This window comes from Puma concolor, chromosome B2, assembly GCF_028749965.1.
Source record: "Puma concolor isolate L17-30 chromosome B2, mPumCon1.1.hap2, whole genome shotgun sequence".
In the NCBI taxonomy this organism is placed as follows: Eukaryota; Metazoa; Chordata; class Mammalia; order Carnivora; family Felidae; genus Puma; species Puma concolor.
In genome coordinates, this window is record NC_141671.1 from 112,571,590 (window position 1) to 112,589,331 (window position 17,742).

General features: G+C 40.8%; 1 protein-coding gene across 1 annotated transcript in view; it reads left to right on the top strand.

The window, feature by feature from the left end:
* The first annotated feature begins 14,115 nt into the window (after nucleotides 1-14,115).
* Nucleotides 14,116-17,742, top strand: part of CLVS2 (clavesin 2) — a 70,789-nt gene continuing 67,162 nt past the window's right edge. Inside the window, exons 1-2 of the mRNA XM_086707718.1 lie at nucleotides 14,116-14,225; nucleotides 14,657-15,580. Of these exons, the coding sequence (XP_086563844.1) occupies nucleotides 15,192-15,580 (389 nt within the window). The 5' untranslated portion in view covers nucleotides 14,116-14,225; nucleotides 14,657-15,191. The remainder of the gene's footprint in view (nucleotides 14,226-14,656; nucleotides 15,581-17,742) is intronic.

Below are 17,742 nucleotides of genomic sequence, written 5' to 3' on the forward strand. Positions count from 1 at the left end.
TATTAGTAGATATGATACAATAACAGGAATGTCAATATTTTGAAGGACAAAATCATTCCTGAGAAAATGAAAGAGATTTAAGTTTGAGCAGTTGGTCTGAAAATATGTTACAACTGAAATTACATGCCTCAAAACAAGAGCAATGAGGCAGAACTGAATTTGTTCTTATCTACTGACACGGCATCACCAACAGGGTGACATTTACTCACTGGCATGTGCACTACATCGACAAGTCTGAATACAAGTGCATTCATTTAAGAAATGACAACTCTGGGAAATCCAGCAAAATAGTAGTTTTTACCGTGTTTATCTGTCGAAGGACCTTCACCCTGACAGACTCTTTAGTATTGTAAATAGGGAAACACATTTTAGGGAGGTTAGCATTGTTGATCCCAAACTGCTGCCCAGGGAGTGACACATGACCGCACACTGTCTTAAAAATAGCTGAGGCTTATATACATCCATCCAGAACTTCACCGGTTCTTTTACCTATACACACACATACAAACATGCGCACACTCACCTCTCAATCTTTTATGGAGTGTTTTTCCTCGAGGTGGTCCTTAGTGATTATTTTAATCTAGTTTCACCTGTACAACGATATGGAAACTGTTGACACTGGGAACTACCTGGGCAATGTACCTGGGCAAGGTGTATCCATTTAGAAAAGCCTTTATTAAAAGTAGGGAGAACCTTGGCAAAATAAAATAAAATAAAATTGCAAAACTTAATTCCTATAGATCTGTAATATGAAATAGTATTAAAATTGTCATATATATTATTTATTATAGTTTTAAATAAAACTTATCAGACTAATAAGACTTAATATAATCATCTCCTTGATCACATTTACTCCTCTGAAAGGAAGAAGAGGAATACAATCGCCTCCACTGCATCTAATAAGGTTTCTGGGAAACATTTGTATCATCAGGGGAATAGGTGGATCAATTTCCTATTACTAGTTTCTGTAAAGGTGTGATATCATTGGTAACACAACACTAAGATGAAATGAGAATTTGTCAACTCCGTCTGCAACACCAGTCAATGTGATGTTTTTAAAGGCAATACCTTTGTTTTAATTCTTAACTTATCTGTAGTACTACATAGATATGACAAAAAGGAGTAAAAAAATTAAAATAAACCTCTGGAAAAAAGAATTTTGCCTATTAACTACCATAATGGAGACTGTGTACAAGTGACAATGGATTGTCAAGATATTATTTCAAAGTTCTCTAATGCTCTCTTGTGTTAGAGAGACTACTGGTTATGAATCCTCTAATTGTGGAAGGAAGAAAATTCTAAAATTTTGGTGTATTTAGATATATTAGGGGCACTGGTGTTTGGGGTCTGAGAGTTAAGCAGAGCTTATAAAAGTGGGTGTGGCTATAAAAAGGTAACAAGAGGTATCCTTGTGGTGATTGAAATGTCTGTCTCTGGATTATCAATATCAATATCGTGATTGTGATGTGTTACCATTGGGATAAACTGAGTTAAGGGTGAGTGAAATCTCTTTGTATTAGCCCATAAAACTGCATATTAATATGAAATTATCTCAAAATAAAAATTAAATAAAAGTTCCCAACTTAAAATTTTAATTTAGTTAAAATTTTAAACATATGTTTTCTTATATTTTAGAGTTCAGCTGTCACTTGTCTGCAAATGAGGCTCACAGATGATGAAATAGAAAAACACTTGAGAAATAAATACTAAAGGAAAAATTTAGAAATGTGTTCTAATGTTTAAGTAAAGTTTTGTTCTTTTCATGAGCATATGAGCTCCTAGGAGTGATTTAATTATGCAGGCATTGTTTGTGCAGGTAAAACATCTTCATATATCTCTTAATTATACATTATAGATGTAGATATAAAATTATGGTCTTCAACATCTAAAAAAGTCTATCAGTAATAAGAAAATTTGGAAACTGGTTTAAATTATCTGATAGTTTCTTAAGAAAAAAGATTCAGTTTGGGCATTTTGGAGATTGATCAGAGTGCTGAGTGAGAACATCTAGAAGGGACAATCAACAAAAGGAAACCCTGCCTAAAGATATTAGAGAGACAAAAACAGGATCAGAAGGAAGTAAGAACAGATACAATTTTTAAAATAGGTAGAAACTCAAGGGGATAGATAATACAATAACAAATGAAAACCAGCAGAACGAATGGAAACAATAATTAATAATAGAGCAGATCCACCAAGAACCCAGATAGTGGAGTTATCAAAGAATTTAAAATAACTATGTTTATTATGCTTATAGATATAAAAACTGAGCTTGACAATTCCTACATAATTGACATATGTGTATCTCTCTTTGCATTAAGCAGCAATCCTGGAACTAAAATTAAGGATTGAATAAAGAGACAGTTATGAGGCAGACTAGCAGGCTAATGAGATTTGAAAAATTATTTAATAAATTGAAACCAGTTCAGACAGAAAATATCCAAAAGGAAAGATGCCGAGAAAATTGAAGGAAAATGCAGAAGATACATTAAGGAGACATGGAGGAAACAGTGAGGATATATATCTGTACAATCAGAATTCCAGAAACAGAGGAGAAAGAAAATGGAATAGAGGCAACATATGGAGATAGTATGACTTAAATCATTCCAAAACACATGAAAGACATCACAATAGCATCAAGAAGCTCGATAAAACTCAAGAAGGATTTTTAAAAAACTATATAAAGGAATAGAAGAATAAAAAGTGGTGAAACAGCAAAGTAATAAAAAGAGTACAGGACACTGCTGATTATGAAAGACAGGAAGAAAAAATAAATTCAGCTAGAAAAAAATCACTTTCAAAAGAGAAATGAAAATAGTGAGATCTAACTTTACAACAGAAATACTATAGGCCAGAAAAAATGAATTAAAATATTTAATGTGCTGAAGGAAAATAGCTGCAAATCCAGAATCTCATACCTAGCAAAAATATTCAAGAAGGAAAGTAAGATAGTGACTTTCAAGCAAATGAAACAAGTCATTTATAAGCCTCAGATCTGTACTGAGGGACATATTAAAGGGTGTGCATCTGGTAAAAGAAGAACAATTCTTTCTGGAAACTCAGAATTTCTGGAAACTCCTTGTGTAGAAGGAATAAAGAACACAGAAAAGGATACACATGTATGTAAATCTAGAGCAATGACTCTCAAATATTAATGTAATTTAGAGTCACTTTAAAGGCTGGCCAGACAACACTGTGAGATCCCATCCCAAGATTTTGATTCAAGATGTCAGAGGTGGGCATTTACATTTCTCATAAGGTCCCAGGTAATGCTAATGCTGCTGGTCTGAAGCTCACATTTTGCAAACCATTGAGGAACATTGGTTTATGAAACAATGATGTCTTGTGAAATTTAAAATTTATATTGAATTCAGTCTATGCATATATGCACAATTATTTTGTGACAATGGTAGCTCTTCTGTTCAATAGGAAAAAGATGTCTTTTCAATAAACAGTCTCAATAAATGGTGCTGAGTCAACTGGATATTCATATTAAAAAAAAAAAATACTCTATCCCTTTCTCACACCATGCACTAAAATCAGTCTCAGGTAGATTGTAGGTTAAAATGAAAGGCAAAAATAATAAAACTTCTAAAGGGTACTATCAGAGAATATGTGAGTGACCTTGAGATATTCTTAAACAAAACCCCCCAAATACTATTCATTGAAGAAAAATTGAACTATTTTAAAATTTAAAATTATACTAATCAGAGACCATATTAAAAGTGCAATGACACTTCACACACAGTTTATACAAATGGCCAAAAAATATGAAAATTTGCTCAACCTCATTAAAAATTATGGAAATTATACTCAAACTACTATACAAACATGCCTGTTCAAAATCAGATGGGATAAGTTAAAATGATGGATAATAATAAGATATGTGAGAATGTAGCACAGTGAGAAATCTCATATACTTCTGGGGGGAGGGTGAAATAGCACAACCATTTGGAAAAGAGTTTGGTGTCATTTAGTAAATTTGAAGATGCTCATCCCACATGACCCAGCAGTTTCATTCCAACATATACCCATGTGCACCAAAAGACATATATTAGAATGTTTATACGTCATGATTCATAATAGCCCAAAATAGAAAAACAACCACCAACAACCAAATCTCCACCAACAGTAGATAGACAAGAATATTGTTTATAAAATGGAATTCCATGCATCATCACCAAATACGAACTAACTACATGCAACAACATGGAGAAAAGAGCCCTCTTTTACAAACGTAACACTGAATGAAAACAGCCAATCACAAAATTAAAATGAATGATTGCATTCATTTAAGTTAAAAAAAAAACCCAGGAAAAACTAAATTGTAGTGCACAGCCACCTAGTTTGTACAATTTTAAAGGAAAACAAGGAGGTGATGACCTTCAGAATGAAGATGGTGTAGCTTCCTTTGTTGGAAGGCAAGGCAAGTAGTTAGGAGGTGGGGAGAGAAGGGCTATGTGGGTACTGACAATGCTCTATTCCTTAACTGGGGTGAGCATTTACACAAGTCCGTGCTTTGTAATATACCACTGAGCTGTGCATCTTGTTTTGTGCCCCTTTCTGTATGTGTATTTTATTTAACAGTAAATGGGATAAAGTATTTTAAAATGTAAATTACTTACTATGTCCACTTTAAATATAATAGCAAACCAAATTGTGGTTTAAGGTTGCTTGAAAACACCAGAAGTCCTTAATTTAATTATTTTTTCCAATAATACTTTAATAAATCCTTTAGTTAATTTATTCTTCTATTCTAGTTCTTATATTACTTTGCATTAATTTGGCAAGGTAAATTAATATTGAATAAGAATCAAACACTCTGAAGTCATCTGGATAAACACCTTGTTTAATTCTTAGGTTACTTTGCATATTTATTTTGGTTTCAGAACTGATTTCAAATGTAAGAGTAGAGGGAGAATAAGAGTAAAATTATCAGAGTGAGGACTTAATAGTTTGTAAATATAATGAAGAAAATTCTTATATATACCTGTCTTATATGGACCTATTCCAACAAACTTACTGCATGATAGAGGCAATTTACACCATATATTGATATAGTAAAATGAACCTATTTGAAGAAGCCTATCATTTATAAATAATAAAAATATAATCACTAAATATAGGTCACACCATACTTTGGACTAACAAAGTAAATTTTATCTTAGAATTCCTTTCTAAAAATATGGTCTACTGTTTCCATCTCAGAGAACAAAATTAAGTAATTGGTTTTTAAGTACCTTTAGGTTCTAAGATTTAAGCCTACTTGCATGCTAACAGGTTAGCTGGCCAGAGTTTCATGTATGCTGTGGAAGTTGCAAAACCTCTGAGTTAGAGATAAACAACTTTATTACTCAGGAACAGCAAGTAGTTTAAGCACCAACATATTTTAGGCTTGTTTCCTAAGCCCTGATTCTCACAAGCCTAAGGGAAGAGGGTTGGATGTTATTGGCCCACATAGTAGGTGGTGTTACAGGACAGTAGCTTTGAGAACAGGGGACTAAAATAAACCTGCCTGCCCTGTGCTAAGAAGGGAGATACTACCTCTATCTTCCCAAGCTCTAAGCAAACCTTTCATTCAGATGGAGGTACTATCTCTAGCTTCCAATCTCTTCCAAGGCTGTGTACTAACACTGTACACACAGCCTTGAAAAGATAGGAGAAAAAGGGCAGTTTGTGCCCTGCTCCTATGACATTCAGAAATGCAAGAGAGCCATGAAGAACTGTCTCTCAATATTGGTGAAACCTCTTCAGAAAATCTCTTTATAGAATCCACAGGAGACAAATTTTCTTCAAGTTCTAGAATATTGGCCCAAAAGAAACTTTTCGAAATCTTTTGAACTGTGAATTAAATTATGTTGATAGTTCACATTACATTCAGAATGCCTTTGAAGAGTCATAATTACATAAAGCCCTAGAAGGACATTAAATAAATAAATATATATATTATATTAAAAAATATAGTGTGGGGGCGCCTGGGTGGCGCAGTTGGTTAAGCGTCCGACTTCAGCCAGGTCACGATCTCGCGGTCCGTGAGTTCGAGCCCCGCGTCGGGCTCTGGGCTGATGGCTCAGAGCCTGGAGCCTGTTTCCGATTCTGTGTCTCCCTCTCTCTCTGCCCCTCCCCCGTTCATGCTCTGTCTCTCTCTGTCCCAAAAATAAATAAACGTTGAAAAAAAAATTTAAAAAAAATAAAAAATAAAAAATATAGTGTGTGTGAGTGTGTGTGTAATTTTCTGCCTTCCCATTTTTTTTTTTTTTTTTTTTTTTTTTTTATTTATTTATGGGACAGACAGAGACAGAGCATGAACGGGGGAGGGGCAGAGAGAGAGGGAGACACAGAATCGGAAACAGGCTCCAGGCTCCGAGCCATCAGCCCAGAGCCTGACGCGGGGCTCGAACTCACGGACCGTGAGATCGTGACCTGGCTGAAGTCGGATGCTTAACCGACTGCGCCACCCAGGCGCCCCTGCCTTCCCATTTAAAGTGTAAATTCCTGACTGGAAGATGGCGGCGTAGGAGGAGGCTGGGCTCACCGCGCGTCCTGCTGATCACTTAGATTCCACCTACACCTGCCTAAATAACCCAGAGAACCGCCAGAGGATTAGCAGAATGGAGTCGCCGGAGCCAAGCACAGACGAGGGGCCCACGGAAGAGGGTAGGAAGGGCGGCGAGGTTGTGCGCGCTCCACGGACTGGCGGGAGGGAGCCGGGGCAGAGGGGCGGCTCGCCGGCCAAGCAGAACCCCCGAGTCTGGCTTGCAAAACTGGAGAGGCCTGACGGACTGTGTTCCGACAGCAAGCGCGACTTAGTGTCTGGGAGGTCATAAGTTAACAGCTCTGCTCAGAAAGCAGGAAGGCTGGAGGACAAAGGGAGGGAGAGCTGCTGAGCCCCCGGACGACAGAGCTCAGTTTGGTGGGGAACAAAGGCGCTCGCCAGCGCCATCTCCCCCGCCCATCCCCCAGCCAAAATCCCAAAGAGAACCAGTTCCTGCCAGGGAACTTGCTCGCTCTGCGCAAACACCCAACTCTGCGCTTCTGCGTAGCCAAACCTCCGGCAGCGGATCTGACTCCCTCCTGCTGCCACAGGGCCCCTCCTGAAGTGGATCACCTAAGGAGAAGCGAGCTAAGCCTGCCCCTCCTGCCCCCGTGCACCTTGCCTACCCACCCCAGCTAAGACGCCAGATCCCCAGCATCACAAGCCTGGCAATGTGCAAGTAGCCCAGACAGGCCACCCCACCCCACAGTGAATCCCGCCCCTAGGAGAGGGGAAGAGAAGGCACACACCAGTCTGACTGTGGCCTCAGCGGTGGGCTGGGGGCAGACATCAGGTCTGACGGCGGCTCCGCCCACCAACTCCAGTTATACACCACAGCACAGGGGAAGTGCCCTGCAGGTCCTCACCATGCCAGGGACTATCCAAAATGACCAAGCGGAAGAATTCCCCTCAGAAGAATCTCCAGGAAATAACAACAGCTAATGAGCTGATCAAAAAGGATTTAAATAATATAACAGAAAGTGAATTTAGAATAATAGTCATAAAATTAATCGCTGGGCTTGAAAACAGTATAGCTGACAGCAGAGAATCTCTTGCTACAGAGATCAAGGGACTAAGGAACAGTCACGAGGAGCTGAAAAACGCTTTAAACGAAATGCATAACAAAATGGAAACCACCACGGCTCGGATTGAAGAGGCAGAGGAGAGAATAGGTGAACTAGAAGATAAACTTATGGAAAAAGAGGAAGCTGAGAAAAAGAGAGATAAAAAAATCCAGGAGTATGAGCGGAAAATTAGAGAACTAAGTGATACACTAAAAAGAAATAATCTACGCATCATTGGTATCCCAGAGGAGGAAGAGAGAGGGAAAGGTGCTGAAGGGGTACTTGAAGAAATAATAGCTGAGAACTTCCCTGAACTGGGGAAGGAAAAAGGCATTGAAATCCAAGAGGCACAGAGAACTCCCTTCAGACGTAACTTGAATCGATCTTCTGCACGACATATCATAGTGAAACTGGCAAAATACAAGGATAAAGAGAAAATTCTGAAAGCAGCAAGGGGTAAACGTGCCCTCACATATAAAGGGAGACCTATAAGACTCGTGACTGATCTCTCTTTTGAAACTTGGCAGGCCAGAAAGAATTGGCACGAGATTTTCAGTGTGCTAGACAGAAAAAATATGCAGCCGAGAATCCTTTATCCAGCAAGTCTGTCATTTAGAATAGAAGGAGAGATAAAGGTCTTCCCAAACAAACAAAAACTGAAGGAATTTGTCACCACTAAACCAGCCCTCCAAGAGATCCTAAGGGGGACCCTGTGAGACAAAGTACCAGAGACATCACTACAGGCATAAAACATACAGACATCACAATGACTCTAAACCCATATCTTTCTATAATAACACTAAATGTAAATGGATTAAATGCGCCAACCAAAAGACATAGGGTATCAGAATGGATAAAAAAACAAGACCCGTCTATTTGCTGTCTACAAGAGACTCATTTTAGACCTGAGGACACCTTTAGATTGAGAGTGAGGGGATGGAGAACTATTTATCATGCTACTGGAAGCCAAAAGAAAGCTGGAGTAGCCATCCTTATAACAGACAAACTAGACTTTAAATTAAAGGCTGTAACAAGAGATGAAGAAGGACATTATATAATAGTGACAGGGTCTATCCATCAGGAAGAGCTAACAATTATAAATGTCTATGTGCCGAATACCGGAGCGCCCAAATATATAAAACAATTACTCATAAACATAAGCAACCTTATTGAGAAGAATGTGGTCATTGCAGGGGACTTTAACACCCCACTTACAGAAATGGATAGATCATCTAGACACACGGTCAATAAAGAAACAAAGGCCCTGAATGAGACATTGGATCAGATGGACTTGACAGATATATTTAGAACTCTGCATCCCAAAGCAACAGAATATACTTTCTTCTCGAGTGCACATGGAACATTCTCCAAGATAGATCATATACTGGGTCACAAAACAGCCCTTCATAAGTTTACAAGAATTGAAATTATACCATGCATACTTTCAGACCACAATGCTATGAAGCTTGAAATCAACCACAGAAAAAAGTCTGGAAAACCTCCAAAAGCATGGAGGTTAAAGAACACCCTACTAACGAATGAGTGGGTCAACCAGGCAATTAGAGAAGAAATTAAAAAATATATGGAAACAAACGAAAATGAAAATACAACAATCCAAACGCTTTGGGACGCAGCGAAGGCAGTCCTGAGAGGAAAATACATTGCAATCCAGGCCTATCTCAAGAAACAAGAAAAATCCCAAATACAAAATCTAACAGCACACCTAAAGGAAATAGAAGCAGAACAGCAAAGGCAGCCTAAACCCAGCAGAAGAAGAGAAATAATAAAGATCAGAGCAGAAATAAACAATATAGAATCTAAAACAACTGTAGAGCAGATCAACGAAACCAAGAGTTGGTTTTTTGAAAAAATAAACAAAATTGACAAACCTCTAGCCAGGCTTCTCAAAAAGAAAAGGGAGATGACCCAAATAGATAAAATCATGAATGAAAATGGAATGATTACAACCAATCCCTCAGAGATACAAACAATTATCAGGGAACACTATGAAAAATTATATGCCAACAAATTGGACAACCTGGAAGAAATGTACAAATTCCTGAACACCCACACTCTTCCAAAACTCAATCAGGAGGAAATAGAAAGCTTGAACAGACCCATAACCAACGAAGAAATTGAATCGGTTATCAAAAATCTCCCAACAAATAAGAGTCCAGGACCAGATGGCTTCCCAGGGGAGTTCTACCAGACGTTGAAAGCAGAGATAATACCTATCCTTCTCAAGCTATTCCAAGAAATAGAAAGGGAAGGAAAACTTCCAGACTCATTCTATGAAGCCAGTATTACTTTGATTCCTAAACCAGACAGAGACTCAGTAAAAAAAGAGAACTACAGGCCAATATCCCTGATGAATATGGATGCAAAAATTCTCAATAAGATACTAGCAAATCGAATTCAACGGCATATAAAAAGAATTCTTCACCATGATCAAGTGGGATTCATTCCTGGGATGCAGGGCTGGTTCAACATTCGCAAATCAATCAACGTGATACATCACATTAACAAAAAAAAAGAGAAAAACCATATGATCCTGGCAATCGATGCAGAAAAGGCCTTTGACAAAATCCAGCACCCTTTCTTAATAAAAACCCTTGAGAAAGTCGGGATAGAAGGAACATACTTAAAGATCATAAAAGCCATTTATGAAAAGCCCACAGCTAACATCATCCTCAACGGGGAAAAACTGAGAGCTTTTTCCCTGAGATCAGGAACACGACAGGGATGCCCACTCTCACCGCTGTTGTTTAACATAGTGCTGGAAGTTCTAGCATCAGCAATCAGACAACAAAAGGAAATCAAAGGCATCAAAATTGGCAAAGATGAAGTCAAGCTTTCGCTTTTTGCAGATGACATGATATTATACATGGAAAATCCGATAGACTCCACCAAAAGTCTGCTAGAACGGATACATGAATTCAGCAAAGTTGCAGGATACAAAATCAATGTACAGAAATCAGTTGCATTCTTATACACTAACAATGAAGCAACAGAAAGACAAATAAAGAAACTGATCCCATTCACAATTGCACCAAGAAGCATAAAGTACCTAGGAATAAATCTAACCAAAGATGTAAAGGATCTGTATGCTGAAAACTATAGAAAGCTTATGAAGGTAATTGAAGAAGATTTAAAGAAATGGAAAGACATTCCCTGCTCATGGATTGGAAGAATAAATATTGTCAAAATGTCAATACTACCCAAAGCTATCTACACATTCAATGCAATCCCAATCAAAATTGCACCAGCATTCTTCTCGAAACTAGAACAAGCAATCCTAAAATTCATATGGAACCACAAAAGGCCCCGAATAGCCAAAGTAATTTTGAAGAAGAAGACCAAAGCAGGAGGCATCACAATCCCAGACTTTAGCCTTTACTACAAAGCTGTCATCATCAAGACAGCATGGTATCGGCACAAAAACAGACACATAGACCAATGGAATAGAATAGAAACCCCAGAACTAGACCCACAAACGTATGGCCAACTCATCTTTGACAAAGCAGGAAAGAACATCCAATGGAAAAAAGACAGTCTCTTTAACAAATGGTGCTGGGAGAACTGGACAGCAACATGCAGAAGGTTGAAACTAGACCACTTTCTCACACCATTCACAAAAATAAACTCAAAATGGATAAAGGACCTGAATGTGAGACAGGAAACCATCAAAACCTTAGAGGAGAAAGCAGGAAAAGACCTTTCTGACCTCAGCCGTAGCAATCTCTTCCTCGACACATCCCCAAAGGCAAGGGAATTAAAAGCAAAAGTGAATTACTGGGACCTTATGAAGATAAAAAAGCTTCTGCGCAGCAAAGGAAACAACCAACAAAACGAAAAGGCAACCAACGGAATGGGAAAAGATATTTGCAAATGACATATCGGACAAAGGGCTAGTATCCAAAATCTATAAAGAGCTCACCAAACTCCACACCCGAAAAGCAAATAACCCAGTGAAGAAATGGGCCGAAAACATGAATAGACACTTCTCTAAAGAAGACATCCGGATGGCCAACAGGCACATGAAAAGATGTTCAGCGTCGCTCCTTATCAGGGAAATACAAATCAAAACCACACTCAGGTATCACCTCACGCCAGTCAGAGTGGCCAAAATGAACAAATTAGGAGACTATAGATGCTGGAGAGGATGTGGAGAAACGGGAAGCCTCTTGCACTGTTGGTGGGAATGCAAATTGGTGCAGCCGCTCTGGAAAGCAGTGTGGAGGTTCCTCAGAAAATTAAAAATAGACCTACCCTATGACCCAGCAATAGCACTGCTAGGAATTTATCCAAGGGACACAGGAGTACTGATGCATAGGGGCACTTGTACCCCAATGTTCATAGCAGCACTCTCAACAATAGCCAAATTATGGAAAGAGCCTAAATGTCCATCAACTGATGAATGGATAAAGAAATTGTGGTTTATATACACAATGGAATACTACGTGGCAATGAGAAAAAATGAAATATGGCCTTTTGTAGCAACGTGGATGGAACTGGAGAGTGTGATGCTAAGTGAAATAAGCCATACAGAGAAAGACAGATACCATATGGTTTCACTCTTATGTGGATCCTGAGAAACTTAACAGGAACCCATGGGGGAGGGGAAGGAAAAAAAAAGAGGTTAGAGTGGGAGAGAGCCAAAGCATAAGAGACTGTTGAGAACTGAGAACAAACTGAGGGTTGATGGGGGGTGGGAGGGAGGGGAGGGTGGGTGATGGGTATTGAGGAGGGCACATTTTGGGATGAGCACTGGGTGTTGTATGGAAACCAATTTGACAATAAATTTCATATATAAAAAAAACAAAAAAACAAAAAAACAAAAAAAATAAAAAAAAATAAAGGGTACATGAGTGGAAAAAAAAATAAATAAAGTGTAAATTCCTTGGGAGTAATGACTGTGTGTGTGTATGTAATGTATTCTTTTATTCTGGTTCTTACTAAACTTTGCATTAATTTAATGAATAAAATGCCAGAGGTCTGTCATCCTTCTCCTTTTTCTTTTGGTGAACATCATTGCTAAAGAACAATAAGAAGTGTGTGCCTGTAATGTGAGGGTTCTAATAGTCATCAAGGATGACAATGTTTACTTGTCTTCAAGACCGCCAATCCATAGAATCTACAAGAACGTCCCACACAGTGGAGCTCAGGAAATAATTGTTGCATTGAGTTGACTTGAATTTAGGACCCTATTCTAGTTTGTAAGCCAAAAGTTGCTCTTAGGGACATGCGCAGTAAAACATGCTGTGCTTTGAAAAGAGAAAACAATCCCTTTCCTCAAACCCTTAGACAGTCATCTGAGGTTGAAAGACTGTTCATTTAATGATGATTCCAGTATACAGGTGTGTAACACTAAAGAGAATGATTGCATGTGTCTCCAGAAATACATGCTTTATTACGAGATGAGAAGTGTCTATTTTTCCTTCCTCTGGGACTGTTTTTGTTTTTTGCCCCGGTGCTCATTTCCATTCTGTTCAATAGTAAGTCAGCAGCCAGAATTCATCGTTGAAATACTATTCATGTAAGTTCCTCCAGAGGTGTAATCATCAACACAAAGCTTTGGGACCACTCTGGTCTCCTTTTCTAAATTAAACATATCTGTCAACAACAAATGCAAAAAGTATAAAATATTTCTGTGTACTTCCCACATCGAAATGATCTCCTAAGGGACTTAGAAAATGTGTGTTCGTGTGCATTGCCATCTACAACAGCTACTCGCTGGCCGCTCCGGGGTCTTGCACACAAAGGGGAGAGAGGGGCGTGGGGAGGCCGCGAGGCGTCAATGCCCCGCCTGACCAGGTGATGCCCGCTCGAGTAGCCTGCCGAGGAGTGTGGACAAGGGGAAGGCTAAACTTGGGGCTCAGGATATTTGCATGCGGCGGAAATCGCAGTCCTCCCCAGCGGAGTCAGGGTGAGAGGAGCGGGGTGCGTGCGCGAGCTGAGTGAGCGCTTACGTCGCAGCCAGATCTGTGCTGGGATAATTAGAGAGGAGTTGGGCTGAGCCGAGTCCTCTTTTAGCAGCGGCAGCCGGGGCCGCAGCAGCAGCAGCAGCAGCAGCAGCGGCAGTGGCAGCAGCAGCGGCAGCAAGAGCCCGGAGGGGCGCGCCTGACTCCCGCCGCCCGGGGCCCCCGTGGAGAGGCCGGCGCCCCGCAGCTGCCGCCCCGCCGCGCCCACCGCCCCGCGGCTCCGGCGCACAAAGGCGGCGGCAGCCGGCGTGGCCTTGTCCATCCAGGCGTTCGAACCCCGCTCCCTCCGTTCTCCTCTCCCGGAGAGGCGAATGGCCGGGCCGGGCGAGGACCTGGGACGCCGGGGGCCCTAGCTCCGCACCCCCACCCTCCCGCTGGGAGAGGCAGCGGGCTGCTGGCTGACGATGTGGTCGCGGCTGCTCCCCAGTGCGTCTCCGGCCCGGGTCCCAGCTGCCGCCCCTCTTCGCTGCTCGCTCCATCCCGCGGAGAGGAGTTGATGCTGCTGTCGCCGCCGCCGCCGCCGCCGCCGCCGAAGCCGGGGCTGATGGATGCCAGGGAGTGCCGCATTGCTTAGCGTCCCCGCCTCCGGGTTTGCTGGTAGGAGCCCGCCGCTCTTCTCTCTTGCTTTGGGGTTTTGTAGAAAAGGTAGAGACATTTTAATTTTATCCTCCACTCCTCTTCTCTACCTTCTCTCCCCCCGCCCCCCGCCCCCAACCTCGCATTTGAAATGTGTGTTCTGGGAAAGATCCCCCTCCTCCCTCCACCTCCCCCCTCCACCTCCGGGATAATTCCGTCGAAATAAAGGGTTAGAGGAAGGCAGAAGTTGCGGGTGGGGCTGGGGGGTGGGTAGCCCACGCTGGTGCCAACGCCACCAAAACCCTTCTGGTGCCTTCTGAGATCACGGTGTATCTAGGAAGGGAGGAGGGAAGGTGCGCTATCTGCAGAGTCTCCGCCTAATTGGATCATAATCATTTTAAACAAAATCCCACAAATGCCTTTTAAGAATAACATCTTTAAATAAGCATAAGGAAAAATAATTTCCTCCCCCCCCTTCTCTCTTTTTCTTTCTGGCAAAGACGCTCTCTCCCCGCCCTGGAGCTCAGCGCTGAAGAGCCACCTTATTATTAATCAGAATTCCCATCGTTATCCCTGGCAGGCGCATCCTTCAGTAGGGACCGCAGAAGCATCACAGAGCTGGGGCTGAGATGTGCGTGGGGGTTGTTTTTGTTGCATCTTGGAAGAGAAGAGGACAGCATCAAGATCAGTGCCAACCGTGCTGGGTGGGCTTAGGGGTGTTTTGTTAGGGTTGAGGAAGGACAAGGAGTGTTGGGCCCGCCAGAGGTCCACAGCTCTTTAAAGGAAAGGAAGAGGGAACCAAAGTGAGGTGTTGTTTTTAGGCGGTGGGAAAAGAAGTTCGTACTCCCACAAAAGAGCTGCCGAGAGGCAGGAGCAACAGGGTACTGGTCTGGACGCCAAGACAAACAATTTCCTGTACAGAAGAGGAAGCAGGCGGCAGGGAGGTCTGGAGGCCAGAGTGTGGTGGTGGCAAGGGCCAGGTCTGTTGTGGGACAGTCAGCAGGAGGAAGGGAAGGTTCAGGAACAAGCGGGACGATGACTCATTTACAAGCTGGTCTCTCTCCTGAGACCCTGGAGAAAGCTCGCCTGGAGCTGAACGAGAACCCAGACACATTGCACCAGGACATCCAGGAGGTGAGGGATATGGTCATCACCAGGCCGGACATTGGCTTTCTGCGCACAGATGATGCCTTCATCTTACGCTTCTTGCGGGCCAGGAAGTTTCATCACTTTGAAGCTTTCCGCCTTCTGGCCCAGTACTTTGAGTACCGGCAGCAGAACCTGGACATGTTCAAAAGCTTCAAGGCCACTGACCCTGGAATCAAGCAGGCACTGAAAGATGGCTTCCCTGGGGGCCTGGCCAACCTGGACCACTATGGCAGGAAGATTCTAGTCCTTTTTGCAGCCAACTGGGATCAGAGCAGGTAAATCCTAAATTCAAACTTGTACTAGGGATTCTTTTACTCCCCCATTTTCCAGATTTTACCCTGAGTCATGTCATAGTTTTACAGCTTTGGTGTTTTGTTTATTTGGCTCATGGGGAGGGGAAAAGAAACTGAAACTACAAAATGAGGTTTTGGTGGACATCCTGGGCAGTGGAAGAAAGGCTTTTCTTTTTACCTTTGAAACTCATGCTTCGTGAGCACCTAGTTTCTACTGCAGCTTTAAGTGTTTTCCAGAACTGTGTTATTGTGCTGCAATCTGAATCATTCGCCTTCTAAATACAGCTGCTATATTTTTCACCTCTTGAATAAGTTTACTGTTCTATGGAAAAGTGAGTCTGAGAGTGGAGACCACTTTTTCTCCTTGTTCCTAAAAAAATTCTTAAACTAAATTCATCATCATCATCACTGTCATCACCATCACCATCATCCTCATCATCACCATCACCATCATCCCTCTTCCTAGCACTGAAGTTTTGTTTTTAAAGAATAGCGTGGTGTTCAAGCAAGATCAAGTAGTTTTGTGGCTTGGGAACTTTTCTGCTTGGTGAAGTGTAGATGAAGGAATAATACGATGTGTGTCACTTCAATGAAAAGGAAGAGTTGTGCCCTCTCGCTGAGCATGCCTGCTGACACTGAAAATAAAGGCTGACTGGTGTGTGTGTTCTACACCTGCCACTAATCTAAAGAATGTGTTTCCTGTCTGATGTGATTTCTCATCTTTTGTAAGGGAGTGGAAAATGTTCAGATATGTCAGTTGGTAGACTTTTGAGCTCTATTGCTTTTTAATGGAGGGGAAATAATATTTTTATTTCATCTACGTTATAATAGCAAGATGCAGAGAGGGACTCTTCCACTTGCTCGGTCAAAATTATTTTCTCAGACTGAAAGATATAAAAAATTATGAAAGACTCTTGTGTAAGGTAGTTTCAATTAAGTTCAAAGCTAAATATATTTCATGGGACTTAAAAATGTTAGCAGAACTATGAATCATAAGAAGCTGGTTGTTATAACATTGGTGTATTTTTAGTTCTGTGAATGGTGACTTTTGATGCATCTGGTTAGTTGAAAACATCTCAGGAACAATTGTAAAAGACTTTTACAGTTACTGAGAAAGTTTATTGATCTTACAGCTTTCTAGATAGGCTTCTTGGATTATTGAAACATTAGAATGTGAGCTAATATTTTAAACAGGGTTTTACTTTTTTTAAGTTTTTAAAAAATATTTTTATTTATTTTTGAGAGAGACAGAGAGAGAGAGAGAAAGAGCAGGGGAGAGGCAGAGAGAGAGGGAGAGAGAGGATCCAAAGTGGGCTCTGTGCTGACAGCAGAGAGCCAGATACAGGGCTCAAACTCACAAATCATGAGATCATGACCTGGGTGAAGTCAGATGCTTAACTGAGTGAGCCACCGTTAACCAACTGAACCACCCAGATGCCCCTAACAGGTTTTTTTTTTTTTTTTTTTTACTCTTTATATAGTCACCTATTCCCTGTAATTCTAAGTTGAGAACTACTCTGATTTCTTTTAGATAAATATAAAGACAAATTACTACCTGAAGAATCATAAAGCTAAGAAACTTAGAGTTAGCTATTGAGGGGGAATAGAGTTCTGTTTCTTATTTTGGTTATTTATAAAGATCTCACTCTACTTTTTATGAGGTGGCAAAGTTTAAAGGACCAAGAAAAGCCACTATTTGGCCACAATTTCTCTTTAAGAAATTTTTGTTTCCTGTCTGAGATGGACATTGTAGGGTTATGCAAATCAATTATTGTGTATATCAAAATTGAAAAATTTCTTCAAGAAGGAACCTAATCCATATATCAGAGTGGCATTTTGTTTATTGTGAGCTATAGTAAAATGGGAGCTGAGGAAATTTTACATTTAAATATATCTCAAAATCTCTCTGTTAAAGATATTAGAGAGGCAGATTGCATTCAGTGAAACTTGCATATACATCAGACCTTTATTCACTTATCTTTATAAGTGAACTAATATTCACACTGACATAAATCTAATTAAGATGAAAGAGTTCTCCTCTATATGGGAAGTTAATATTCCAGATTTAAAGAATATATTTTAGTTCTCTATCTCATTCTTTCATAGAAAGGATAGGTTACTGGTAATCAGAATCTATCTCCTTG